At 40.0% G+C, this 27,173-nt stretch overlaps 1 protein-coding gene across 3 annotated transcripts; it reads right to left on the bottom strand.

Moving 5' to 3' along the window:
* Positions 1 to 152: 152 nt before the first annotated feature.
* Positions 153 to 27,173, bottom strand: nup93 (nucleoporin 93). 3 transcript variants are annotated; one of them, XM_079824872.1, is made up of 22 exons: positions 26,880 to 27,173; positions 26,125 to 26,328; positions 25,899 to 26,016; positions 11,783 to 11,845; positions 9,917 to 10,045; positions 8,126 to 8,200; positions 7,251 to 7,343; positions 6,999 to 7,138; positions 5,832 to 5,964; positions 5,428 to 5,585; positions 5,053 to 5,218; positions 4,753 to 4,846; positions 3,431 to 3,622; positions 3,225 to 3,351; positions 2,665 to 2,737; positions 2,522 to 2,566; positions 2,152 to 2,268; positions 1,950 to 2,068; positions 1,464 to 1,581; positions 955 to 1,038; positions 611 to 739; positions 153 to 426 (listed from the first exon to the last, which is right to left on the bottom strand). In XM_079824872.1, exons 2-22 carry the CDS (start codon positions 26,301 to 26,303, stop codon positions 316 to 318), a joined length of 2,463 nt encoding a protein of 820 aa, XP_079680998.1. In that variant the 5' UTR covers positions 26,304 to 26,328; positions 26,880 to 27,173; the 3' UTR covers positions 153 to 315. The 3 variants fall into 3 exon arrangements, with proteins under 3 accessions (XP_079680998.1, XP_079680999.1, XP_079681000.1); XM_079824873.1 differs by having other exon boundaries at positions 154 to 426; positions 26,866 to 26,976; XM_079824874.1 differs by lacking the exons at positions 25,899 to 26,016; positions 26,125 to 26,328; positions 26,880 to 27,173 and adding an exon at positions 14,485 to 14,714 and having other exon boundaries at positions 154 to 426.

Here is a 27,173-nt window from a genome sequence, read left to right as displayed (position 1 = left end):
CATAAGGGATCAACTGTAATTGTATATTTGCTTAGTTTCAAATAGAACTGTATATGAGACTATGGCTTTAAAAAAAAAGAATAGATGCAACTGAGATGTAATAAACCAAAACGAACAGAAAATGCAGGACAAAACAATAACAACACATCAAATAATAAAATGAGAGATTTATGATAAAAGAAATTAAACAAACAAAACTGAACTGAATTTTTTTTTTATTTCAAATCATGAAGAAAAGAATACAAAAATGGACAAAATAATCACAGAATGAGGACAAAAAGGGAGAGTTGCTGGAGAAGGGTGGGGTGGGACGTTTCAGTTCATTAGGACCTCCATCTGAACCAGTCTGGCATTGGTATCTCCAGCCATCCGATACGGAATCATTCCCGCAAACGTGATCAGAGCCCGGGCTTGACTGCGCAGCAGCTACAGAGAAAGTAGACAAATACAGCGGCATAATAAACCACTGGTAGTCTCTCACACACACACACTTGAGAAGAGCTAATCAGGATTAACATGTATTGTCACAGTGTGTCAAGTGAATAATGTACTCAGGATTAGTTTTATAGTTGAATAAGCAATAATCGTTATCTTAGAGAATACATCTTACCATGTCTCTGTCCTCTAGGGAACGCTGTGGTCTTCCTGGTGTGCCTGCTGCAGCCCCTTTTAGACGCTTGTACTGTGTGAACAGGATATTCATTGTGGCCAGAAGAACCTCTGACAAATTATGTCTGACCTGGAAAGATTAGGACATAATGGAGAGAATGTCATGTGAATTAAGGTCTCTATTCATTTCTCAAGATTATAGACAAAATTTTGGTCAACTCAACCTAAAAGGAAAAATTTGAAAAGACATCTTGTTAATTTGGGGTCACCTGGAAGAGCACAACAGCTTAGCATTTGAAATAACAGCAAATGGGCAATTTATGATAATGCTTAAAGATCTCTTACCTCATCACTGAAGTTTCTGAAGGCCGCGACGCGCTCCTCAACACTGTCCTGACTTAAGGGAACCAACTTTAGCCTCTCAATCACCTGACACAGAATGACACAAAAATATAGATTAGTCCGATGCCTAGCACTAGCAACATGGGCCCAAGGTCGGCAGGAGTCTTAGGCCCCGGTCAGACAGAACGCGTTTCTCAGGTTTGAAAACAGGTCTTTTTTATTTTTTTATTTAGAAAAGAGCAGTGAGCTGCATTTTTTTGTTGCTAGGCAACCCCCGAATCAGCTGTCCTGTCAGTCTAATCAAGGTAACCGTCACCACAACGGAAGGACCGCGTCTCCATTCATTCGATGAACTTTTCTGCTCAGAGTTTTTTTTTTTTAACTTCATGCACTCTGAACGCTCCTACAAAAACGCGAGGCACCTGGGTCGCATAAACAGCATGCAAAACGCCAATAGAAACCAATTAAAAAAAAACCTGTTCTGTCTGATCAGGGCCTTATAGGCGACTTACATCATAGGCTCGGTCTATGTGGCCGGCGTGGTACTCATCAAAGAACGTCACAAGGTCCAGAAGCAGGTAGAATGTGCTGTCCACAGACTTCTCCCCAGCTATACCGTTGGTACGGTACCTGTGCTCAAACAAATAAAAGACACCATATTGCGTTCACTGAAACTACAAGGCCATAAAACCCATGATGCACCATTTAGATGGAGGCAGATAATGAAAGCCTGTTTCCACCACAGTAAAAAAAGAAAGTAATTGTGAGATGTTTAAAATAAGAAATAAAGTCGCAATTGCGAGATGTAAAGAAGTCAGATTAAAAAGAAAAAGTCTGATTGCGAGAAATTAAGTCGTAATTGGGAGATATGAAGGCGCAACTGCTAGACATAAAGGCACAATTGGGAGCTCTAAAGTCCCACTGTGAGATATAGAGTTGCAATAACGAGAAATAAAGACGAAATTGTCTTCAGACAATCCGTAGTACGAAACACTTACCTTTCAGCAATAGCCACCGCCATGTTTTTGAGTCGCTCTTTGTTGGACTGGGGCTCGCTGACTTGAGCGATAACTGGACTCAGCAGTTTGTTCATCAGCTCCAGAACCTTATCAGCATTCTGATCCAGGAAAGAAAAGATGTTTTAGGCACAGAATCATCCCTAGACTAATAAACCCAATGGCACATCACAGCTTCTCTTACCTTGGCTAACTCGTACAGTTTAACGGCCTCCTCAAACAATCCCTTGTTCTCGGCCTCCGAGGCTACCTTGGTAATGATGGCCCGCGTGTCTCCGGCAAACTTGTCAATCACGCCGGGCTGAAGGGATTCAAACAAGCACTGCTTAGACTGGACTTTGAATGCACAATGGCGCTGTCAAATTGGCTTTGAGCTTGAAAGGCCAGACTGTGTTGTAGAGGCCTCTGAGACAATGGCACATTCTACACAACCCTGCACGGCTGAATGAACCAAATATAGAGCAAGCGTGTGCACAATGAGTTACTGAGAAAGAACAGTGGCACGTTCGCCGTCTGCTAGTCAGGTGATATAACAACAAAAGCCTCCAACATACCTTTCTGCTTCCATCTTTTTCGAGTCTTCCGAGAAGCATGTCAAACTACGGGAGAGAGTTAAGAATTGACAGAAGTTATGTAATGATAATAGCCATTAGTATGCAGAAACTCTTCCTCCAATGAGCTTGCACACGTTTCTTACCTCCCGACTCTCGATGACTAGCTCGCTGACACAGCGCATGAACATGTTTTCTCCTTGACTGTCCTTCTCATTCCTGTGGCCAATCAGAGAACAATGATTGAGTTTTCACTCACTTGTCGTTTGTATCACAAAAGCACTTTGGCCTGCGAAGGAACGTGCTCGCTTTGTGATAGGCACGCAAACCTAGAGATAAAAGACCTTTAGAAGATCAACCGTTTCCGGTGGCTGTGAGGTCTCTTAAAACAATGGGACAAGTTAGCATCGAATTCACAGTGTGCATGGAACAGGTTTAATTATTCATGGAACATTCGTGGAAGGTTCTGAGTTATTCATGACACATTAATCTCTTCTCAGAGAGGGATTTCCGCTCAGAATTTTCGGAGAATAAGACATGTCATACAGTTCAGCACTCATCAAACAGGAAACAAGGTGATTTCAGAACAGGTTTTGTATATCGATTAGCTTGACGGCTGTTCAACTTGACTGATTTGAGATCAGCTCTTTCAGTATGTTACCCCAGATGACCCAATAGCATCAGCTGAGGTTAGGATGACCATTACCGGAGGAAGTAGAAGTACTGTAGGGCCTCTCGTGGGTCAGTGGACTCAAACTTGCGGGTGTAGAGCATAAGCAGCCTGATGAAGTTCAGCCTTCGCACCATTGGAGGATCCCCAGCCTCCTGACTCACTGAGAAGAGACCAGAAACCTCCTTAGAACAGAAACCAGATATACGATTTTGAGTTGTCACTCAATGATTACAACTTACAGAGTTGCGCGCTCTGGCCTGATGATTTGAGCAGCAGTTTGAGTTCGTACAGCACCAGAGCTACGTGAACGGCATGGCTCCGCAGACGCTCCACTCGGAAGAGGAACGCGATGGCCGCCTCAAACTGTGCAGTCAGGAAAAGCACCTGGAAGTACAGGAATGGCTGGTGGCTGGCCGAGAAATGGGACTCACCTGCAGAAAACAATTCAAATAATGCCACACACACCTTTATGAACACATTGATGAGCGTTTTGGGATAATCCGAAACCACTTACAGAACAATATAAACCACATATTGGAAATGTGCACATGCAGCCAATAAGGATTTGTAAGTTAAGGAATTTGAATGCTTCTTTAAGCGAGTAATAGGTTCCACATAAATCTTCCTCAGCTGTGAAGTGCTTAAATAGGCTGTTTTTAATTTCCATTTGCATGAGTTGAAATAATCCCCTCTTATTTAAATTGCCATTAAAACTGACGTCTTAAAGCGGCATTGAAAAGACCTGCTGTGACTTTGCATGGAGCGTAGTGGCAGCGCAGCTGGGAGTGAAGGAGTCTTATCAGCAATAGAGGGAGTCTTTAATGTGGTGTACTGCAGGAGTGCTGGCGAGATAAGACTGACTCATCAGGCAGGTGGAAGAAACGAAGCGGATGCCTTTTTAAAACTGGGCGAGGAGAAGTTTAAGCCATGAGAAAACAGCACAATGACATTCACTTTTATCTGGGCTAGGCACACTGGCAGAGACTGAATAGGGGGGTTTTGCATACTGACTAACTTCCTAGTTTTTCAAATGCCCAATTAAATCTCTTCCTTTAGGACTGGAGTGAATCTAAAGATAAGGGGATGATTTATTGGCTTTATGGAATAATTTGACCCGAGTTTTGCACATTGAGAGAAGCCACTTGATTTATAGCGTTGAGATCTCTCGATCCCAATGCATTAAGACATTGCCAACATATTGCCTGAATTGTGTAACTGTAATATTATTAACTAGTGTAGTCTGATTAATCCAGTTGTACAGAAATGGTTAGGATCCCCTTGCGTCACTAACAAATTTTTATCAATTTGATACCAGCTTTCATAATGCTTTTTCTCTGAATCTGATCGAATCTAGTCGAAACCTGTCAGTCACAGAACAGCTGTTAAATATTTTTGGATAATTATGAATTGAGTAAATGTTTCAATTAGAAAATGTAAACACACACACCTTATTTATGGTTTAATATTATATAGTATAAATATATAAAAATGACCTAGAAATAATGCATGGCTTTTTTTATTTTTAAATCATGGTGTACATAATGGTGACTGTGGGTCTCACCGTAGTCCTCCAGTAGCTGTTTCTGAAGTTGGGCCAGAGTCATTCTGTCCTGAGGGGAACTGCTACCGTCCTCATCAAAACACACTTGATTCAGCTGGAAGGGACACAGAACACGGCTCAAAACAATCAAAAGGTGCAATCAGAAGTGCTAAAACTCTTCTATATTAGCATCCCTAAAAGCTCAGTCATTTGGCAAACACAGAGATCAACTTGGCAAACAAACTCATCAGTAAAAGATCATGTAAATCTATAATGTACACTCAATATACGATAAAGTCTATAACTGTGACTATATCTGACCTTGAGCCACAGGTAGTCTTCTGTCTTGTCGGCCACTTCTCCATGATTGTCGGCGATGTCGCATTTACCGATGAGGCAGTAGACCGCACGCTTGTAGGGGTCGGCGCTGTTCCTCAGCACACGTCGGTAATGAAGTCGTAGTTTATTCTCTGTGGATGGAGACAAACTGAGAAGAACAATGCAGTTGAGTAAATTTGTACTGAACTAGAAAACGGATTTACTGAATTGTTCCGTTTTAAGATAAACGTATGCATGAGATACAAAAAGGAGCAAGCTGGGTCAAGCGTACCAGAGAAGTAGTTACCAAAAGAAGTGAAGAAATAGTTCTCTTAGGACGTGATCTAATTTTTGGGGTGTGCATATGTGCGTTCTCACCGTCGGTCAGTGCTATTCATGTATTCCTGAAACCAGATCTTAAAGTCGCCCAGTTGATGCTGTGCCCTGTTCACCACCTGCATGGCGGCAGTAAGGTCTCCACAACGCAGGCAGAAATAGATCAGAGCCCACACTGGATGTCCCTCCACTTCGCCGTCCTGTCACACACATGCACACACAGCAAGGTTTATCCTCGGGTCACACTGCGTCCATTTACCCCCTTTTTACTTTCAAGTCTGAAATAAGCAGCTTATTGGCCCATGCAGGGAGAATCCACTGCTATCTAAACCACAGAAAGCCACACTCAGCGCAGTTCACTCGAGAGTATCTGCAGTGATGGCGTCTAATCTGTATGATGTAGTGCTGCCTGTGCTGTGTGGCGTGGACACGTTTTGCTGCAGTACCTGCATGCCTGGCAGCGGGGTCGGCAGCTTGATGTTTAGGAAGCTGCATACAAGCTGATAAGTGCCAGGTACACCACCCAACTGAGCCTGGTGCAGATTCCCAAAAACAGTGACCATGGTGTAATTTTTATAGCTGCAGAAGAGAGACACAAGCAGTCCGTTGGATAAGGTACATACTCGGTTCACAAACATTTTGACCAGTAAATGTATATGATGTTTCCTATTACCCTTTCAGAGATGTGTAATATATATATATTAAAAAAAAAAATGCCTTTTTAAATAATTTTGATTCAGAATGGTTCACTAATGAATAATTCAGACTGATTTGTTAGGCTGTTTAACTGACTCGTTGAAAATAATTGACTCAAAAGTCTGAGCTGAAATCTCTATGGCCTGTAAGCACGTTTTAATCTACATAAGAGCAAGATGAAATATTTACTGCATAAAATCAATATTCACAAATTTACATGACTTTTCAAGTACTGGAATATGTGGGGGAAAATCACTGATATTTCCAGGTTTTCAAAGACCATGCGAACCATTGAAAAATGTTGGGTTCAGTAAGATTTTGGGGGATTTTTTTGGCAAGAAATTACTTCTTTTATTCAGCAAGAATGCACTAAATTGATCAAAAGTAACAGTAAAACCATATGTACTGTTACAAAAGATTTATATTCAAAATAAATGCTGTCCTTTTGAAATTTATATTTATCAAAGAATCCTGGCAAAAATGTAATACTGTTTCCACTAAAATATTAAACAACACAACTGTTTTCAACATTGATGATAAGAAATATTTCTTGAGCACCAAATCAGCATATTAGAATGATTTCTGAGAGATCATGTGACACTGAAGACTGGAGTAATGATGCTGAAAATTCAGCTTTGCCATCCCAGGAATAAATTACATAAAATAAAATAAAATTAAGCTTTATTGTTTCTTTTCAATAAAACTTGTATAATTAGATTAATTTATTAATAATTATTATTAAAATAATAATTAAATAATAAAAAAATCTGAAATGACCATTATATTGGGTTGGCTATAGCATACAAATTTTTTTTCCTACTGGTAATTTCAATATTGCTACATCCCTACATAAAACTTTAAGTTTGGTCAATTTTATCTCTCTAAACAAAGAGCAAGCTGAATTTCCTTTCTTTCACCTGTTCTCCAGGAACTGCAGAGCTTGTCTCACGAAGGCCATCTGCATGTCCACAGACACTCGACTCTTCAGAGTGTCCTTTGCCGGCACCAACAGAACGTCCGTCATCTGCTTCACCATGAGCCACATGTCTGAAACGTTCTACAAACACATGCAAAAACAACCTTACTATTAAAGCAATCGCTTCCCTAAATTTCTGATATGAAAAGCACAATAAGGAACACAGGCTGAAGCCAAGACAAATGCAATATACCTTATCATCCAGGCTTTCGGCCACTGAGGCACAGAGATCTCCCAGGTTGGGCTGAAGATGCCCATTTACTATCTTCTCATTGAAGATGTAGATCTAAACGGAAGAGGAAAAATGCTAATTGAGAATGAAGGTCAAAGACTGATTGCTGCCAAACTCTGGAAAGCTAGATCCGCTATGATCTGGAGGTGAAATGAAGGATGATGAAAAACAAAATAAAAAGGATAAAAATGTTTAAAAGGTCTTCAAAAAAGAGCGCAAAGACCAGAAAGATGACTCCGCAGGCGATGTGACGACACATGATTAGAGAAAAAAAGGCACAGGAAATAGAAGAGAGATCTGATAATAAAAAGGAGAACAAAGGGGAAGAGAGTGAGAGACGGCCCTCCCCTTTATAGATAGATTGGGAGCTTACCCATCATGCTTCTTTCCAGCAAATCAATCTTATCGATCAATCAAGCTAGGCTCGCAAAACACAACACGTTTATTTTTGTGTCTAGATAACTGACCGAGAGAAAAGCTAAGCTTAACTAAATGACAAGGTACTCTGAGTAACTATGAACCACTTGTTTATTTTCAACATATCTTATAACTAGGACTGCATGATTTATTAGTGACCATATTGCTTTTGGACAGCTTGTTCTCAGAGTTATCACTTCTACTGCAAATTATAATGTTTAGATGACTTATTTCATGCATGTATAATTCTATGCTAAAGCTGTAATACATTTTTAAATGTTATATAAATACAAATAAATCAATCAATAAATAAAAACAGCAATTTAAAATAAATTACTTATTTATACACATATATTAAAATGTATTTTTTTATATTTTTATTCATCATTATATTTATGTTGTATATGCTTTCTACAAACCTGTCGGCTGTAGGCAACTTCCACACTGTCCAGTGCACTGCGTCCTGGAACTGCGACCTCACTCACGAAACTGGGCTGTGGGGCACATAGCAACAGTCGTTAAGGCATAAACAAGGATGTCTACACAACAAGACCGTATTAATATTCTCTACATGTGTAGGTGTGCATATGTGCGCCTCTAAAAGCGTGGGTTTGACAAGTGCACAAGCTGCGTTTATCTCGGAGAGTTGTTTTAATATAAATGCAGCGACCAATGTAGCGTGAAGCTATTGTTAAGAACATAACTCACGCTTGAGAGCACACAGCTCTGTACTGTGAATATACAGAGAGAGAAAGAGAGACACACACACACACACACACACACACACGTGCACGCGCAAAAACATTACATTTTATACGCCGTGGACATAAATGTATTCAACCCGTCCTAAAGAAAAACATCACATTTAGAAAGATTTGACATAGATAAAGCATATGGTGCTTTAATTGAAATTATTTTCAAAAACACTCATACACACACACACACACTCCCCCAGTAGCAAATTCCACGAACAGCCTGGCAAGAAAGCCACTGAGGCGTTGTAGTTTGTGTGACTATCTAGCAGGGAGGGGGCGACTCAGGCTGGTGGTACAAGGAAGAGTGAGCTCCTGGCATAGGAAGAGAACAGCAGGTCACACATGGAAAATGTAACTGCTGTTTAATAATTAAAGCAGCAGGACAGCATTCAAAAATCTCCTAGAGCAAAATACACAATATACACACAAACACAACACTCTTCTCGAATCCTTTATGGGATAATAAAAGGAAAGACACGTTCGACTATCTCAAAAAGACTGTCATTGTTTGCCGTAGACAGACTACTGTTATACTTGGACATAAAAGTGAAACATGCATCTTTTTGGTATATATTATTCAGAAGATGAGTGCTTGTCATCTTCAATGTTTGATGTTTTCTACATCCTTCCCTCTTGATCAACTCTTCCTTTTGTGACAGCAGAAATGTGAGCAGTGCTGCCAAAGGAACCTTTATTCATGAATAATAGCCTCTAAAACAGCCAAAGTCATCCCATCGTATTGTTACATGGCTTTTTTTCCCTCTTGTATGCTGAGAGCATATACAACTCTATATAAAATATAAAACTACACACACACACATGAATGTACCCATAGCACACAAGAAAATGATGCATATTTATCGGAAATTAGTGTTATATAAAATTAAATATTAAATTAAAAAGCTAAATCTCTCACTCTCTCGCTATAGTTTGTATCAATGATATGTACTATATATATATTATATGTTAAAATGTATTATATATTTATTTATATTATGTTAAAATGTTTTATGCTCATAGCATTAAAGAGAAAAAAAAATCATATAGATCTTTTTATTAATTGGACATTTTTGTAATTCCATTTGGTCGTACATAAATTACTTCAGCTTCAAGTCCGATTTGATGAATTCTTTACGTAATGATTTATCATCTTTTATAATTACTAAAAGACAAATCAGGCCTAAAAGTCCTTGTCTGAAAAGAACAAGAAAAGCCCTTGCCAGATAAGATTTCATTAACACTCAGATCCAGGCCAAACGTAGCCACAGGCTGGCCGTATCACAGCAACAGATCTGAACAAGCTCCTTAGATGCTAAATAAGAAAATATGCGCTTCACGAACATGTCGCATGTGACGTGAGGTGAGTGTGTGCTATTATATATAATATACAGGGGAGTTATATCATATATGGCCTGTGTGTGTATCGTGTTTGATGTGGCGTGTTGTTCCTCAGACCTCCACTTCCTGGCTGAAGTCCAGTGCATCCTCTCCAGCTCCCAGCAGGGTGTGCAACACTCTCTGCTTCACCTGCTCCCATTGCACCAACATAGAGTCTCTGTGGTACTCCTCCGCCAACAGAAACGTCTGCGTGAAGGACAGAACGAGTACAATAGTGGGGATGAGGTACAAATCACACATGAAAAACACACTAAATGTGATGATCGAGAGTAAAACGAGTGAAACTACAAAGCCTTCAGTGAATATATAGGTTACCCAACATGTGACACATTAAAAATAGCTAGCGGAGTAAGAAGGGAGCAGCCTGGATCTGGAAAGCATGCTGTGCACAATAAGCGCTAACGGGCACCACTATCTTCACCCCTCCCCCAATCCCACCTCCGAGGGACAAGGAATGAGAGCTGGGCCTGGGGAGACTCAAACTGGGTCTGGCCCGCTAAAGCCTGGATGCGCGGAGGCCTCGCTAATGGAACTGTGCCGCTATCTGGGTCTGTCTTCACGCCTACTACCGATTTAGCCCGTACCCTGATTGAATCCAAAGACCTTACATCTATTTTTCTCGGTCCCGGCGGATTGACGTGTGATAATTGCAAGCGTACTAATTAAAAAGGCTTCTGAACTCTGGAGGAAGAGATTTTGGAATCGAGCTTAATGATGGAGGGAGTGAGATCATATCAGTACAACGTGCAGAAGTTAATGCGAATCAGGTAAAATTCAGAAAGGAAACGACGCATGTGGCAGTTTGTTTTAGGGTGGGAAACAATGGTGTATGGCTTTATAAGCACTGCTCTCCAGATGATTTTGCTAGGTCAAAAAAGCCATTAATCATCCTGCAGTTTACTTCATTCTCACTTGGGGTCCAAAATTGAGACAAAAAAACAAAAAATAAAATTGGCTTTGGAGAGTAGTGTGAAAAAATTACTTGCCAGTTGGACGGTAACTCTATTTGGAACTGCAGCTTCACATGGTTTATGTCGAATTTTAAGAAATATTGTCTGACACTTGCTGATGTAAGTGGCGTGCAAGATTCAAATCAAAAACGTATAAATGATATGCTAAAAAAACCTACAGAATTTAATCGAATTTTTGCCCAACTCTCCATGCGGCATGTGGAATATTCCTCCCACTAAGCCACAAAAATAAAAATATGTGGAACTAAATTAAGTAATGTTGTAATGTGCAATGGAACTAAAGTTGTTATGTTTTTCTGATAGGTACCATTTTAGATGGTGAAAGGTTGTCATTTATTTTTGACAACTAAAATGCAAAACAGTTTTGATGGCCTGTAAGAAATATTTACATACATATAATAATCAGCAAAAATCGTGTCAAAAAGTTGATTTTGATCTGTAGTGCTTGAGGACCCAAAACTTTCACCAGTGACATTTTGCCATGCTCAGTTCATCTGGGTCGTTGGGCAACACCTCCTCTTTGGTGAGCAAATTATCCTGTCCGTCTCTTTGCTGACATTCCTCCTGAGAGGTTTGATGACTAGACTGAGAGGATAGATAGATATTGACCTGAGCTCTCTGAGAGACGCTGAGAGATGGATAGATACCATAATAACAGCTGAAAGGGCCTGTTTTTACCTCGCTGACAGTGGCTGAAGTGGCAATAAGGGGAAAAGGGGATTTGACCTGAAACAGAAAGTGTGGCCCTCGGAGGGAGACTGTTTTAAAGGAGCTGTCAGATGAATTGAGCAGATTCTAAATGTCTGGACAATACGGGATGTAGTTACACTGAAGTTTAATGTTGCTAAATATCACGTTCCATTTCTCTATAATTGACAAAAAGACATCATTTGATCGACTAAGAAAATAAATGGATGTCAAAGGATATAGAGAGGTAAAGGAAGACACTCACCCTGCGGCGTGATTCCTCGATGGCTGACAGCAGTGCATTGTCTCTCTCGTTCTTCAGAAAGCCCTGGAACAAGAGACACGGCATGGAGGTTAAACGTACTGCAACCTACTTTCCCCTTTTCTGCATGCAGAGCACACGCCCTCTCTCCCTTTCTCTCTCATTCCCTCCATACTTCCTCTTAGACGCAAGCGCCACAGGCCAGAAATGGAGAATTGGCATCATTATCGAAATCGCTGCTAAATATGTGCTTAGAATCGACCTGGTGCGAGGTCGCTCGCCCAAAATGGTGGCTCTTGACTGGTCAGAGCTGGTTCAGCAAAGCGTTGGTTCAATACGTTCTCGAGTGTACTGAAACTACTGTGCATTTAAGATACCCCACATTCGTGTAAACATGTGAACCGCAGTTCTACAGACAGATGTTCATGGATGGGTTTGGAAAATGTGGTTTCCATGCATCTAGACTTTTTGGACCACTCTCTATGACACTGACAAAACCAGAGAAAAGCCTGATTTGAATGTTCCCCACCGCAAACCATTACGCTAACAGCTGCTTATATCTAATTATGGACCATCATTATCTAAAACGTCATCTTTGTTCGATCACAGATGGAAAACGCACACATCAGTAGCCTCCACGGACACACAAGCTACGTTTTCTGACTAGATGACAGAGTGTGCAGCTCGGACAACCTGTATGGATGCACTAAGAGCACTCGTATTTGATGTACAGCTGGGTAACGAACACTCACACACACCCGCATTCGTTTTGATTAAACACAGAACAGAAAGATCCAGCTGCTGATCCTGAGGACAGAGAAGTCACTGGAATGACGTGCAACACACACACACACACACACACACACACACACACACACACACACACACACACACACACACACACACACACACACACACACACACACACACACACACACACACACACACACACACACACACACACACACACACACACACACACACACACACACACACACACACACACACACACACACACACACACACACACACACACACACACACACATTGAATGGGGGTTGGGATAGGGAGTGGTACTGACGGAAGGGGAAGCTGGTTCTGATGGGTTTGGAGGATCATCAGACCGCTAAAAAGCCAATATTAAAGGATGAAGAGAAGAGAAACGAGACCTCTGAACTGGAACCTGCACTCATCGGGTTTTATTATTGCAACATGGATGGAGTTGAAAAAGCATCAAGTACATTTCAACATTGAATTATACTGAATACGGTAATGTCATAAAAAACATGACACATAATATTCAATAAAAGTACACTGATTTTCGAGACGTTTCCTTGACTCCATTAAAATTGCTTGATCACCATTCACACCCCCTTCTTATCCAAGTCTTCAGTACAGAGTTGAATCCTGCCCTGCCCTGCCCTCCCCTCCCCCCCGATGACTCCTTGCTTATTTCCTCCCCCCTCCGAGATCTCACGACCCCCATCACCCCATCCACTTTGACTGACAGCTGTAATTGAGGATTGATTTATTCTGATTTGGGGAACGCAAGTCTAAATGACACATCTTGAACGAACAAGCCGAACTAATGGATACAGAGATGAAAAGTGGTGGTAGTGGTGGTGGGGGGGTTAAGGTGTGGGAGTAGCCAACATTTCGTACTTAGCAGCATTATTTCTTGCTCAGTCACTGTGCCTCCAACCGCTAGCTACAGAACAGTGCCCCCTTCAGGCATCTATGCTCTGCATCAAGTACCCAAGAGCCACTAACTGACAAAAGGAACACGTTTTAAATGGATGCATTTGGGTCATGCCTAAACCGAGAACATGCTTACTACACACTGTGAAGCGTATCATTGCATATGGCATTTTAACACATTATTAGTTGCGTCGAATGAAACAAAGTTATCCGAAGAGATCAGATGTTCAATTTGCAGCAAAGATTCCCATATATTCTGATGCACATTTTGAATCATCTGACCACGGTGAAATACATGCGTGACTAAAGGCTGCCATTAAAGCAGCTAGACAAAGTGCAGATCTCATAGGTTGGAAGGGGAGGTTATCAAATTCCATACAATTAAGTGCTGTGGATTTCTGGAAGATTCAAGGTTCAGCGAATATTGAGTGGGTTTGAGATAAAAACGGTGCATCACAACGAGCAAAAAACGTCATTACAATATGAAATGCATACATACATATATACTCAAAGAATGCAATAATTCAAACATGTTCATAATGCACACACCTTCATGTGGATGCATTTATATTTTGAAATCTGGTATAACGGAATGCACCGATATTGACCATCAAAGATTAAGACGTAAAGTGAAAATAGCAGGAGCATAAAGCAGGATCTATAACATAGATTTGCATCGAATGCAAGAGCTGGACAAAAGACATGCATACAAACGCTAACCAAACCCACAGCAGTCGATTTAAACTAAAACACCCCCTCTATATCTACACATCCCTCTCTTTTTCTTATCTTTCATTTACTTCTGCACAATAAGAAGGAGTGAAGGAACCCCACCCTAACCCAACCACTTCCTGTGTGACAGACAAGCCTTCATCATCCTCCTCTTCGCCATCTTCATCATCCCCTTCGGAGAAGGCGACGGTCTGATTTTCCAGGTTAAACCGACTGACTGAGGCATATATAGTACAGCGAGGTGCCGAATGCATGTGCGTGTAGGTGATACTCACTCATGCTCTGGTTTAACCTGCTGGGAAAGTGCTGCTGGGAGGTAAAACTGTCTGGGAGCGGTGTGCCTGTCCCCTGCTCGCGCTCTCTTCATCTTCTTCGTCCTGTAGAAGCGGGCCAGTGCATTTCTGCGGCGTTTCTGACCTCCTTTACTAGAGGCCCACATTGTGTCTGCCACATGCACTCTTCTTTACCTCAAGGTGGCCCAGTGGTCTGAACCTAGATATGTGCCACGAGCAGGGTTACTGTGGGCTGCTTTATTGTCGGAGGCGGAGCGTACCAAGTCAGCCCAGAGACACGGGGGGGGAATCTGAGATGTCATTATTCAACCTGATCCGTGTGCCTGTTCACCATCAGCCGTCCACCCCTCCTCCTCTTCTCTCCTCCAGCATCCCTGCCAGCCTCCTCGTTCACTCTCACTCATTTCTTCCTTTTTTAAACATCTCTGCATCCTTCCTTTTTCCACTTCTGCAAGCGCAATGCAATTATGGTAATGGATCCCCCCCCCACACACACTCTCCTGATGGATTTCGACATCCTGTCCAGAAACTGGGCTAATAATCCTCTTAAGAGTCATGTTTAGTTAATGAACAGAGTGCACTGACCAGAGATCAGACTCCACATGTAGAGCTATTTGCACTTATCCCACACCTACCATTGTGTGCGCTTGGATAACACACTCTCGTGTGAAGGTATGGTGCAGGAAAGAAGGAAGTAGGTGAAAGTGAGAGTTAAAGAAAAAGATGAGCGATTCTGCGCCATTTAGCTCGGGTAAAGCATCTCCTGCTTTCAGTCTGTCATTTAAGGCGTTTGCCTTTTTGTCGACAGGACATAGGCACCTAAATCGAGCATTCCTGCCTTCCTGTTGTGATGTTAAAATAAAAAGCGATTTTATTTAGCTTTTATAAAGAAAAAACGTGGGTTACAGAAGGCTGCACGTTTGCCCACACACAAACGCAGAAGGCGAGAGAAACGCAGGAGACTACGCCTCATCAGCAGTGTGCATTTCCTTTGTCTTCAGGCAGGCAGGCAGCTCAGCAGCCTTATGGAGCACGCACAATATACAATTTACACTCTGCCGCCACCTCGCAGGGTCGATGCACATCTGGATGTCTCGGCACAATTATACTGATACAATTCTGAGCATGGCACCTGCAGCATCTTTGTTTTATTCAGCAGCGAGTTTAATGCGATTCTGAACGTCTTTTCAATAGGAGATTGAGATGGCGGCGATACATAATGAGAATGAAGATGATGATAAATGGAAGAGCAGTTACACAAGTTCGACAAAGGGAAGATATTAAATCTCATAGCCCTTAGAGTCAATCAGAGTTGTACTGAAAATGCTAAAGAGATTGTCAGCCACACACACACACACATTCGGGCAGGGAGGGAGGTGAGGAAAGTGCCAGGCAGTAAGTGCACTTCCAGTAAGAGCCGAGCCGCACTCTGGCAGGCCCACCACAAAAATATGTCTGACAAAAAAGACGATGGAGAGTAGGGGAAGGAAGAGAATAGAGATAAGAGATAAGCAGAGGAAAAGATGGGTGGGGGTAGATGGCTTCGAACCTTCAGGAAGCAAAATTGGTAACACTTTACAATAAGGTTGTATTAGTTAACATTAGCCAATGCATTGGTTAACATGAACAACACCTCTGTTGAGCATTAGTTAATCTTTGTTAACGTTAGTTGATAAAAATACAGCGGTTCATGGTTTGTTAATGTTAGTTCACAGTGCATTAACTAATGTTAACAAGATTTGAATAATGCATTAGTAAATGTTGAAAATAACATTAACAAATATAAATAAATGCTTTATAAGGGCAGTTCATTGCACTTAAAAAAAAAAAAGGTTCTATATGGCACCAAAAATGGTTCTTGCTCGTAATCATAGGGGAACCTTTTTTAGTGCTATATAGCACCAATTTTGGTGTTTCAGTGGTTCTTCAGCGGTTTTTCACTGGTTCTTCAGAGGTTATTTGACTAAGGTGCTATATAGCACCTCTGAAGAACCACTGAAGCACCAAAATTGGTGCTATATAGCACTAAAAAAGGTTCCCCTATGATTACGAGCCTTTTTTTTAGAGTGTAGGGGAACCTTTTTAAGTGCTATATAGCACCAATTTTGGTGCTTCAGTGGTTCTTCAGAGGTTCTTTGACTAAGGTGCTATATAGCACCGCTACCATATACAGAATATGTTCAGATATGGTGCTATATAGCACCAAAAGTGGTTCCTCTATGATTACGATAAAGAACCATTTTTGGTGCCATATAGAACCTTTTTTTTTAGAGTGTATTAGTTCATGTTAACTAATGAAACTTATTGTAAAGTGTTACCGCAAAATCCATCACTAAAGGACTCGAGTCAACAGCCAATTCTCTATGAGCATCTATAACATTCAAACAGACGAGAATATGTTTATCCTTTATGGTAATAAGTAATTGAGGACACCATCCAATTGCTATTATCAGCAGGACATAATCTGTTAAACGTCTTGTGTATTTTTATGGGTGTGGCTGTGTGATTGTTCGGAAAGGCTAAACTTCTCTGAAATATCTTTTGATTCTGAAAAACAGCCAAAATCTGTGCACTACAGTTGTGCTACAGGTAACCCAAGTTAAAGGGATAGTTCACCAAACAACATTTACTCACCTTCAAGCCATCCAAGGTGTAGGAGTCTCTTTTTCTTCAGGAGAACAGAACATATGATGTAATTCATATAATACAAGTCAATGGCTACCGTCACTTTGAGAGAAAAAAAAACAAACATATACAGACAAAATAAAGCAAACTCGCTCTTGAACAGACTTCGTGTTCGTTTACAACAGAGAGGGAGGATGCGTATGTTATATTGTCATATTATATTGTATCAAAATGGTACTTATGCTTAACCTGTATGCCGCAACCTATAAAACATAAATGATGATTCCGTTCGCTTGCGTGATCTCAATCGGGAAGATTTACTTTTAACAGATTCCCAATATTTGAGTTCATACTCCAAAATTCGATAGGAAACTCGTGCTCCAGACTGTTGTGAACGCGCTCAGGACTGTTTGCCGAGGCTGTGGATTACCGGTAATAATGTTGACAATTATGTTCAGTTTCTTGCACAGACCGATCATTTCACTTCATAAGACCTCAATGTATCATCAGGAGCCACAGGTATTAGTTTTGCCTGTATTTTTTTTATTCCCAAAGTGACAGTAGCCATTGACTTGCATTATACGAACCACCAAGGACCAAGGTTTCAGCTAAAAATCTGGGATGTCAAACGATTAATCGCATGCAAAATAAAAGTTTGTGTTTACATAATATATGCATGTATACTGTGTATAATTATAATGTATTTTTGAATACACACAAATACATGTATATATTTAAGACATATTTGCTTATATATACTGTATATGTATTTATATAATTTAGAAATATAAATATTTTATATATTAATCGCGATTAATTGTTTGACAGTCTATGTTCTAGTGAAGAAAAAAAAAGTCACTTACATCCTGGATGGCCTGAGGCTGAGTAAATTAACAGCAAATTTCCATTTTTCCCTTTAAAGTACCGGCACCCAGCTCAGATTCTGATTACTTCCTGTCTGCTTTAGATCCAAATAAAGTTGTAAAATGCCCCCAAAAAAATGATCTCATTGTTTTTCTCATACAGGCTACAGAAATGCCTCGTCTCTGACAGCATTTAAAAAAGGCCATATATTTGGATAATTTAAAGATAATCACCAGTTTAGATCCATGTTTCCCAAGTTATGGAAGCCCTTCAGTAAAACATAAAGTGCCACTTCAGTAAGACTCATAGTACCTCTTCATCGACATAAAACCACAAAAGTGCTCCTTTTAACTCATATTTTACTGGACATCATTTAACATCATCAATAACATTGTTAAGATGCCATTTATTACAATGACTCACTTTAAAACTTCCATAAACAATCGATACAAGTAGCTTCCTCTCAAATTGAAGCACTTTGAGAAATAAGGAATGTGATATTTTATAACTGAGACATACACAGAGCAAATCTACCACTGTTCAGTCTTTATATTATTTTTTTTTATAAGGCAAAGTAACCGAGGGATATTTTGACAGCCCAATGTTTTTTTGTAAAAATGTCTCTTTTATTGGATTAAAGCAAAACTGGCCTCTTTCCCAATACTAAATTATTTACCAAGACTCTACTACAACCACAAGTAACAAATGGCTCAAACGTAAATATAAAAATCAGTTGCAGTCATAGCTTTTTTTAGTCTGATCAAGATAGACCTGTAGAAATCATTAAAGACTATGTTAGTCATGACCTTACATCATCTAATGATGGATAAAGCCCCAAGAAATGGCATGACAAGAGCAGTTAAGCCATCCGGCTTCAGTTTATGTCAAATCCACTTCAACATTCAAGTATGTGATTTATTACTTCCTGTGATTTAGGTCACTGGTTTGCAGCATTAAAATGTATACACGAGAAAAGTAAAAGAATTTTCCACTTATGCAGTAAAATCACTCTAGAATAGACTAATTTAAGCTTGGTATAATTCGATCACAATTCTGTAAGGTGCATACATTGACAAAAAGCCACAAGAAGTCTCCAATTTAATTGAATGCGGTTTGCCAACTCAGTGTTGGCTTGCTGGCGATTCCTGGCTCTAGTTAGCTCTCTATGATTCACTAAACCTGTAGCATTACAATGCGGTCACCATAAAAATGTAGGTCTTTTGGTGCTTTGAGTACCAGAACAGATGCAAAAGGGCTGGAGAAGCATGAATTTAAAGGTATAGTTCACCCAAAAATGAAAATTCTGTCATGATTTACACACCCTCAAATTGTTCCAAGCCTGTATGAGTTTCTTTGTTCTGCTGAACACGAAATATATTTTGAAGAATGTTTGTAACCAAGCAGATAGAGCAATCATTGACTACCATAGTATTTGTTCCCCTACTATAATGTAGTCAATGGTTCTCTATCTGCTTGGTTACAAACATTCTTCAAAATATCTTCTTTTGTTCAATAGAACAAAGAAACTCATACAGGTTTGGAACAATTTGAGGGTGTGTAAATCATGACAGAATTTTCATTTTTGGGAGAACTATCCCTTAAATAAATATCTGTTTTCAACAGCATCCACAGGGGGGCGTAGTAACCATTGTTAAGTTTCATGAAGTAATGAAGTAATCATTCAGTTCAAAAGTCATTTTTTATTCATTTAGTTTTATTTACAATAGCAGCTGCCAGCAAAAACACTAAACTCTTTCGTAGGCTGTAATGCTCTTGGCTGTGTAATTTCAATGTTTGTTTGTAAAAGGTTTACAATGCATTGCCTGACTCAAGTTGCCACATCACGCCTCTTGGCCATCAGGTCTGTCTTACTCTTACAGATGCAGCTGAATTCAATTGTAACCCATTGCTACAGCAAAGTCACGCCTTAGCGTACATATTATAATCACACAGCATGCACTATATAATTTCTAAAATATGTCCTCAAATTCCAAAATCAAATGGTACACACAAGAAAAGCTGAGCTAAGGAGCAATGATAATGTACAAAAACGTGAATAGCAAAAAAAAACCTGTTGCCATGAGGACAAACGCATACAGATGCACTGAGACCCATTAGATCCACCCTGTCTCTCAAGCTCTAAAGGCTACAGCATAGTGCTAATTATAAATGGGCTGAGTGTGGAGATTTGTTTTAATGTTTATTTGGCTTTTACTGAGGCAGTGATGCAGAATGTCTCATCAAAGTATTACCAGAGTACATCATTAACAGGGAAAAGCATGAACAAAAAACGAAACACTACTGACCAAAAACTTTGGGGACAGTAAGATGGATGCACTAAATTAATCAAAACTGACTGTAAAGACATTTATATGTTACAAGGAAATTCTATTTAAAATAAATGCTGTTCTTTGGATTTTTCTATTCATCAAAGAATCCTGAAAAATATGCATCACCGTTTCCACAAAAATATTAAGCAGCTCAACTGTTTCCACATTGAGAATAAGAAAATGTTCTCTTGAGCACCAAATCAGCATCAGCCTATTCAAATCATGTGACAATGAAGTCTGGAGGAATGCATGTTAAGGTAAATGCATAAAATTAGCATCGATTTTAAACTTGTCTTTAAAAATGTTTGTTGTAACTGACAAGCTAAATAATTTTGCTATCTGAATTTCTTTTTTAAAAATAGAATCCTTTACATGCATAGCAGATTGTTTCAAATTGAAGCGACTTAAAATAAAGGGCACATATTACATTACATTAACAATTACAGATTGAAGTTTTAAAAATGCATCTGAAAGCTTGTCTGGCTATCACCAGACCAAGCTCAATTTAAAGGGGTGATGAACTGAGAAATCAACTTTCCCTTGAGCTTTTGATACATAAAAGGTCATGGTAATATAAGAATATCCTGCAAGTTTCAGAGCTGAAAACTTCCTTGTTAGTCAACGAAAAGCTTTTATTGACACCAGGCTCAGAAAGCGAGAGCTCTCAGAATCAGATCTCTTACGTAATAGGACCTAGACGCCGCCTCTACAGATAAATATGCTTCTGTAGCCCCGCCCACTGGCTCGTGAGCTAAGGATCGTCCCTGCATAAGCTTCCTTCTGAACCAGGGGCGGTTCTAGGATTTTCATTTTAGGGGGGCTTAGCCCCCAGTGAGGGTATTTTAGGGTCCAAATTGCGCTATTAACTAGTAGCTTACTAACATGCATATCCATAGGATGGCTGTTTAGTAATACTTATAAAGTAATACTTATAAAGGTCCCCTGAGAAAATTTTTATTTCTCTGATCTACGTATGTGCATTTTAAGATGTTCTGAAGGCCAAAAAATTAGATAACAGTAGCTTGAAAACCATGTCACTGGGCAGTAGATTATTTGTCTTTCTTATCTCCACATCTCTCTTTTTCTCTGTTTTTATCTTTCCCAGTCTCTTCCCCTCCTAATGCTGAGCTTTAACTGATATAGTTTTTTCCATTTTGGTCAGAGAAGAAAGTAAATATGGTTTACATTAACATACTGATATTTATATGTTTTATGAATACTTTTCTTAGACACGTTAATTTACTGTTTATTAAAGTTTTAATTTATTAAATTAATTCACAAAATAAACACATTCATTACTAATCTTATGCCCAATACAGGCTGAAATAGCGGAGCTTTTTTATTTATTTACTGAAGGCTACAAATGGAATAATATTAATTTACAATATGTACACATTCATTATTAATCTTATGCCTAATCTGAAGAAAACGGTTTTGTTAATATTTCTTGTTTGTTAATTACATTATGAATCACATTGGCCTATTTTCAATTCAAATTGGCGAAATTGGACAAAAGTGTAGGCTATTAATTTGCCTGAATATCTTTGTTTAACATTTCTGACTTAAAGAAGCAGAGTCTTAGCTTACATATCTCTCAGTTGACGTCGAGTCTTGCTGATAAATTTCGCGTTTAGCCTCAGCCGATTCCGTGTGAACATAAAGCCCGCCTACTCTGATTTTCTCTAATATTTTGACATTGACGAGTGATGACAGACCAATGAGGCTCAGATGAACGCACACACCTCTGCTTCTGACGTGCGCTCTGCTCGGCGCCGCTGCGGATTGAGGAACACGCAGACTAAGAACAAGCCTCCCGCCAGTTTCATAGGCTGAAGCCCCCCTAAAAAGGGTCTAGAACTGCCCCTGTTCTGAACACACATGTGAGTAGGCTAAAACATGTGTTTTTATATGTGTTAGTTTTGCAAATCTATTGATTACATACCTTAGCACGCTGTCACAGGGTGGAGGTGGTGTTATTGTATGGGTTCACTCGTGATCGGACTTGTAACCTTATGGGCCAGGCGCGAGTGTGTGTGTCTCTGCGTCCGCGTGAGTGTGTGTCCGCGCGTTGCGATGCGAGTGAGTGAGTGTGTGTGTGTGTGTGTGAGAGTGTGTGTGTCCGCGCGACGTGAGAGTGTGTGTGTCCGCGTGAGTGAGTGAGTGCGTGTGTGTGTGTGATTTAATCATTGTATTTGTTGATATTTTGCGAGTCCTCTAAGCATTTCCACCAGACGATTCCTGGGACTGACGGTAGCTGAAGCTCATTAAATATGCAAATCTTATCCAATCCTAGCCATGGGCGTTTACTTCCAAGTGTTCAGTGTGGCACGCCCATCAAAACCGATCGTTTCTTCAGAGAGCCTCAAAACCATGGCAGAAAATAGCCTATTACTTATTCATTATGATGTTTTTGAATGTAAAAACCACACAAATGTCATAAGTTGACCTCAGACAACAGTATAAAAAAATTAAAAAAGCCAGTTCATGACACCTTTAAGATTGAACATTGGTCTGGGGAGTCTGCTCTGTATTTTCTACTGTACAAGAGACGTGATAAACGAGCATAAATTAAATGACTCTGTATGCAATTGGATAGTCCTTCAACCAATCAGACCACAAGAGGCGTGATTAACGGGCATCGATCTATCGTTTCTCTATCCATCATCGTGTTAAACCCGCCAATAGCGCGCCAGGTGGATATGAACGGCAGTAGAAATTAATGTACAGGAGTTGCAGGGCAAATTAATCCAGCGGCAGATCAGGCTGGGTTTACCCAGTCTATCTAAAAGCACCTCTAAAAGCAAAATCAACTATCACCTTATCGTTTACCTTACAGACAATACAGCACAGAAATGAGTACAACTTATTAAAATATGTTTAAAAAAAATTAAATGAAAACAACTTATAAGATCAGGCTTGCAATTTATATATGTAAATGTATATGACAAGCAAACTTGTATCAAAGGGTGGTGTAAAGCCCCATTTTACTGTCCATACACGTTTTAAAATGTGATAAAGGAGGACAATGACAGACAGCAACTTTCAGAACGAGAAATGCAACACTGTTGCCTTCTGACCATATCGATAGGAAGTAACTTGGTTTTCCCATGTAAAAAAAACCCCACCACTGAATCTATGGGGAAACTCTATCACAAGTTTCACAACGATATTCAAGCGTACTGTGCAAGGCAATTTTATGAAATGGATATTTGCTGTTCTTAAATGCTGTTCTTTTGAAATTTCTATTCATCAAAGAATCCTGGAAAAAATGTAAATGTACAAGTATTAAGGAGCACTGTTTTAAACATTGATGATAATAATAGGAAATTTTACTTAAGCAGATCAACATACATTCAAATTAAGCAAATCAGCATATTACGATGATTTCTGAAAAATTATGTGTGCTAAAAATTCAGCGTTGCCATCACAGGAATAAAAAATAAATATATAAATATATACAAAAAAACTGTTTTAAATTGTAATACTATTTCACAATATTGTTATAAAATATTTAAACACATCTTGGTGGGTTGTAGTCTCTGCAATTGACATAAGAGATTCAAAACCAATGCCATCCCAAATACCCAGACTATCCTCCAAAAGCCAATAGCCTTCATCCGAGAAGGAGAAATGAAGCAGGCTAATCCCTTACCTTCAGATTCTAGCCCATTAAACGTAGCCAAGGACTGGGAGACTCACTTTCCTACCAGCGATCACTGTGACTAACCTGCGCCCAGACCTAGTGCTGTGGTCCATCTCCTGCCATTGTGCTGTTATTGTTGAGCTAACAGTGTCGTGGGAAGATGCCATCGATGAAGCGTACGAAAAGGAAAAGGCTGTGTTATGCTACCTTGGCAGCTGAGGCAGAGCAAAGGGGCTGGAGCATGAAGGTGTGTCCAGTGGAGGTAGGCTGCAGGGGCTTTATTGCCAATTCTACTACAAGGCTTCTGAAGGAAATGGGCATTAGAGAGCAGGCCCAGAGGAAGACCATCAAAGAACTTGCCACAGTTTCTGAAAGAAGCCATCACTGGCCGTGGTTCAAAAGAAAGGAGATAGTGTGGGGAATCAAATGACCACTCGGTCCCCTTGTGACACACACCCAGGTCTAATCAGCCTGTGGTGGAGGGTGTCTTGTGGTAAACGGCAGAAACACCTAAAGGAGCCAAGGTGCACAACTGAAGAAGTGTCGTATAGGAGGAAACATCACTAAGTGGTCACCAATGAAACTACCAAACCTAGATGATGCCTCAAAACCCACTCAAGACAAGTATCAAACTGAATCAATTGGGATTGCAACATCTAGTCCTATAATGTAATTTGAATGAATAGTGTTCGTAATATATTGTTTTTACCTGATAATTTTTTATCAAGTAAATGCAGCCTTGGTGCGCATAACAGACTTCTTTCAAAAACACTTACAAATCTTACCGACCCCAAACTTTAGAACTTGGTGTATACAAATTATTTTAAAAGGTAGTGTACATGCAGAAGATTTGAGCACTTTGATATCAACAAATGCTATGGATTTAAACAATTTAGGCAGTAGTTAAATATAAGACATTACACAGCTGTATCTCAAGGGATGCAATTGACCTATCGGTAAGCCCCGCCCCCCTTAGTTACTGTTGCTAACTTGGACAAACAAACGGAGTTGCTATATCTTACAATGACAGCCGTCAGTGTGAAAACCTTTTCCCAAGATGTTTTTGGACACAGAATGTAGCGTATACCCTGTCCGAATGATGGCCAGACTTTTCTGATGGTTTATCAAGTTTATTATGTCCTTTTTCACTCCAAAAAAATCATCGCAATAGCTGAACAAACAAAGCATAAGAAGTGCACATTAACGTCTCTTTCACAAACGCTCTCTCACCGTTGCATTACCATTAACATACACAGCAAACTACACAAAAACACTCATAAAACTAACAGTAAACAAACATATACACAGACCGAGGGTGCAGTTAATAACTGGTAAACTTTGTATGATCTACAAAACAACTCCGATAAATTGCGTGCGAGCTCTTCCTTTCACCACCCATAGACTATAATACCCATCAAAATAGGAGTCCTCCTTAGTAGGACAGATAATGTAGACCTTAAACATATCTAAAATTAAATTAATTTACATATAACCAGTTTAATATGGAGAGGCACGGAAATGTAGACCTTCGTGTTTTTGACCTAACGTTACAGTGTTACGTGACGTGAGAACAATTAGTTATAACAGTTGTATGTTAGCAGGGACTTTAATCGTAACTTAACGAGAGTATGACAAACAGAAATTCCTCTCAGGATCCCTGGAATCAGTGTTACAGTACCTACAGTAGTGTTACATTTTAGCATTTTTGTAGCGTAAACACCATCAAACCGATGAGAGCTTTGGATTTTCCAATGCATCTCTATGGCGCTGACACCTAAAGATGTCCGAGTTCCGGTCCCGGCGCAACTGATACTCAACTGCTATTGGCTCATCTGCGTTCGAGGGGAGGGGCTTACCGATAGGTCAATTGGGAGTTACAAAGTATAAACGCAACTAGGAATACAACCTCCCACCCAAACAAAACACGTACTAACCTGAATATCTGTGTCCTTGACTGGCTCAAGAGGCTCAAATGTAGTGGCTGCACTGAGACTCTCAAGACGCTGGGAGATATGGAAGATGTCAAGACCCCGAGAGCCCAGGAGGATGGAGCTTAAGTAAGAAAAAATAAAATAAATGACGACACCATTGTAAAGAGCATGCTTTTTTAAATGACATCAAATGTATTAAAAAGACAAACACGTCAAACTGAAAACTCACGCTTTTACATCAGCGGTGTCTTGAGAGGTTCTGGTGAGAGTGCGGGAACGTAGTCGCTCTCCTGCCTGCTGGATCTCCTGGAGGTTTCGCTCAACATGGGGTAACTCGGACACGGCCTCAGTCTCTGCTGCAAGCTGTTCTGCCTGCTGCAGGAGCTCCCCGAAGCCCTCAGTATCCATATCCACTATCCAGCACCTGTTCCACCTGACAGCAAAACAAGAGTAGTATGTCTGTGTTATGGTGATATGCACATTATTTGTATCCAGTATATTAGGTACCAAAGTAACAGTAACTCCCAGCAAACTATCAGATAGTACATTTCTTGTCATAACTATAAAAATGAAAGCATTTTACATTAATAACCCTACAGTTTGAAAGAGACCCCCACGTTAATTGATTATGATTTTAAAGTAGTAACTGTGGGGGGTTTTTTGTTGTTGTTGCTGAAAATACAGTATATATATCTTTATTATGATTACTTAGGTAAGTCAGTGACATGATATACTGTACATGATTACATAAATTCACATTTATTCATTTAGCAGACTACTAGGACGAATATTCCTCATAGATAGATATGCATGGTTGTTTAGCTTGTGAAATAACAGCAGCCAATAGAAATGACTCTAACTTGCTAGCAAGCTAACTTGACATGAGGTGTTGTCGGTAAACGTATCCCAAACAGACACCTGTCAAATGCGAGCACATTTAATAGCTATAATAGTTAATTAGCTAACGCACGTGTAACAACCAACCTCGTTGTATCTGAATCCTTATAGCGGCTATAATAGAATGATTTCACTTTAGCCGCTATGCTAAACACATCCCCCTCGTGAACTCCCGGGTTCCTGTAAGAGCGAGCGCGGATTGGTTCAAACCGTTTTTTCCCAAAAGCACCCGCGACTAGAGCCGCCCTCGGAACTTTATTCAGATGTTTCTGTTTACAATACGAGTTTATACCAGCGAGATCAAGTCATCCACAATTTCTGTAAGATTACGTGGAAATCCATTTGACTGAAACCTGTGACGGCGATGATACAGCGGTGTCC

This window comes from Gobio gobio (assembly GCF_949357685.1).
Source record: "Gobio gobio genome assembly, chromosome: 9".
In the NCBI taxonomy this organism is placed as follows: domain Eukaryota; kingdom Metazoa; phylum Chordata; class Actinopteri; order Cypriniformes; family Gobionidae; genus Gobio; species Gobio gobio.
Note: the sequence above shows the minus strand (reverse complement) of the source record. Positions and strands in the feature narration are given on the sequence as shown.